Source organism: Perkinsus marinus, assembly GCF_000006405.1.
Source record: "Perkinsus marinus ATCC 50983 genomic scaffold scf_1104296976200, whole genome shotgun sequence".
In the NCBI taxonomy this organism is placed as follows: Eukaryota; Perkinsozoa; order Perkinsida; family Perkinsidae; genus Perkinsus; species Perkinsus marinus.
In genome coordinates, this window is record NW_003200468.1 from 1 (window position 1) to 1623 (window position 1623).

Genomic DNA, 1623 nt, shown 5'->3' on the forward strand with positions numbered 1-1623 from the left:
TGAAGATATATCTCATGAGCGACTAGTACAACATTTCGGAAGGCTCTTTTGAAAGTTCGGTTAGCTTGAATTCTCCCTCATGGTTCTCCAAAGTCCCCACATTGGTCTTGCCATTGGTCTCACCTGTGCTGCGGGTGAGTCGCTTATGCCCTCATGTTGGTTCATCGTAGTCTCGATAAGTCTTTGCTGACTTGATCAGGTTCTGCCTCTCTCATTGGATGTGCCATTGCCTTCTTACCGTTTGCTCAAGACTCCCGGTTCCTGGCAGGCTGCCTCTCGCTATCCGCTGGCGTTATGGTCTTCGTTAGTCTGGTAGAGATTCTAAACGAGGCAACAAATCTGTATGACTTGCGACTGGTACCTTTGTTTTTGATTCGTATGCTGTTTCAGTATACATGAGGGAGGCCTGGCAGAGAACTATGCTTTCATGTCCGCTGTTGGCGTCTTTTTCCTCGGTTGTTTGTTAACTCTGGTGAGATACTACGATTCAGCTGCCCTGATCCCACATATGTATTGCTCAGTTACTTGATTTGGTAAGCGAGCACATTATGAAGCGTAGAGGCTCATCCTCGTTGCCCGCCGCGCAAATGGATATAACTGAGGACCACGGTGGGGTTGGCGAGGCTGCAATAGCCTTTCGGGAGCTCGGTGGTCGCAAGAACCAAACAGGAGATGTGGAGGTAACCCGTGAGTGGCCGTCAACGCTGTCGTTCTTCCACCTAGTGATTCGTCTGTCCCTATTTGTCTCGTTCGGCATTCTGAGTTTTCAGTGATGATCCTTATATGACGCCGTCCGCGTGAAATTTCCATTCTTAGGGGGGGAGCGTCGACAATAAGGCAAGAGCAAGGCTCCAGTTGTTGAAGACAGGCGTGTTCACGGCTATCGCCATATGTTTGCACAACTTCCCAGAAGGGATAGTTGGCTTTCTCGGCACCTTAGAGGAGCCAAGTGTTGGAGTCTCCCTGGCTTTTGCCATCGGTGTTCACAATATTCCCGAGGGTGAGTTGGTCATTTCTCAACTGCTACTCCGTGAAGTCGGTCTCGTCTCGGCTCACTCAGGTATTGCCGTCGCCGCTCCAGTTTTGAAAGCCACTGGTAGCAAACTACAAGCCTTTCTGTGGACTCTCTTATCAGCCGTCGCTGAGCCCCTGGGAGGTATACTTGCCTGGTTGATTCTTGGTGATCTGCTAGGGCCCTTTTCTATTGGGTGTATGTTGGGTCTTACAGCCGGAATTATGGTATGCTGTGCAAGGCGTGTTGTTCGGAGTGTCATTTTCTCAGACCTATATTGCAATTCTCAAGTTGCAGACGTTCGCGGTACTTCATGATCCCAGCAACAAATGGGCCGGCAATGGTTTCTTATTGGGCATGTTCATTATGGCTCTGTCTCTCGTTCTGTTTCGTATACCGTAGCGATAACCTAGCCACGCACCACTCTAAACACAATCGATGTTAACGAGAATGCTGCAGAAATAGTGTTATCTTGTTGTATTCAAATTCTTTCACTGTTCACGCTGCCTCTTTGTCTTCCATGAGGCTAGGTTGTTGCGAAGTTTGTCCTACTATCTCAACGTTAGTGTCACCCCATCGTGTTTCTGGGTTATCTATTCTGACGTCTCACA

The 1623-nt window shown here is 48.7% G+C and overlaps 1 protein-coding gene across 1 annotated transcript; it reads left to right on the forward strand.

Annotated features, from left to right (window-relative positions):
* Positions 1-62: 62 nt before the first annotated feature.
* Pmar_PMAR018965 (Zinc transporter, putative) lies at positions 63-1623 on the forward strand. Its single transcript, XM_002764734.1, has 7 exons — positions 63-134; positions 200-341; positions 391-472; positions 522-680; positions 817-1000; positions 1061-1239; positions 1283-1623. The coding sequence occupies exons 1-7, from the start codon at positions 80-82 to the stop codon at positions 1412-1414; spliced, it is 933 nt and encodes a 310-aa protein (XP_002764780.1). The 5' UTR covers positions 63-79; the 3' UTR covers positions 1415-1623.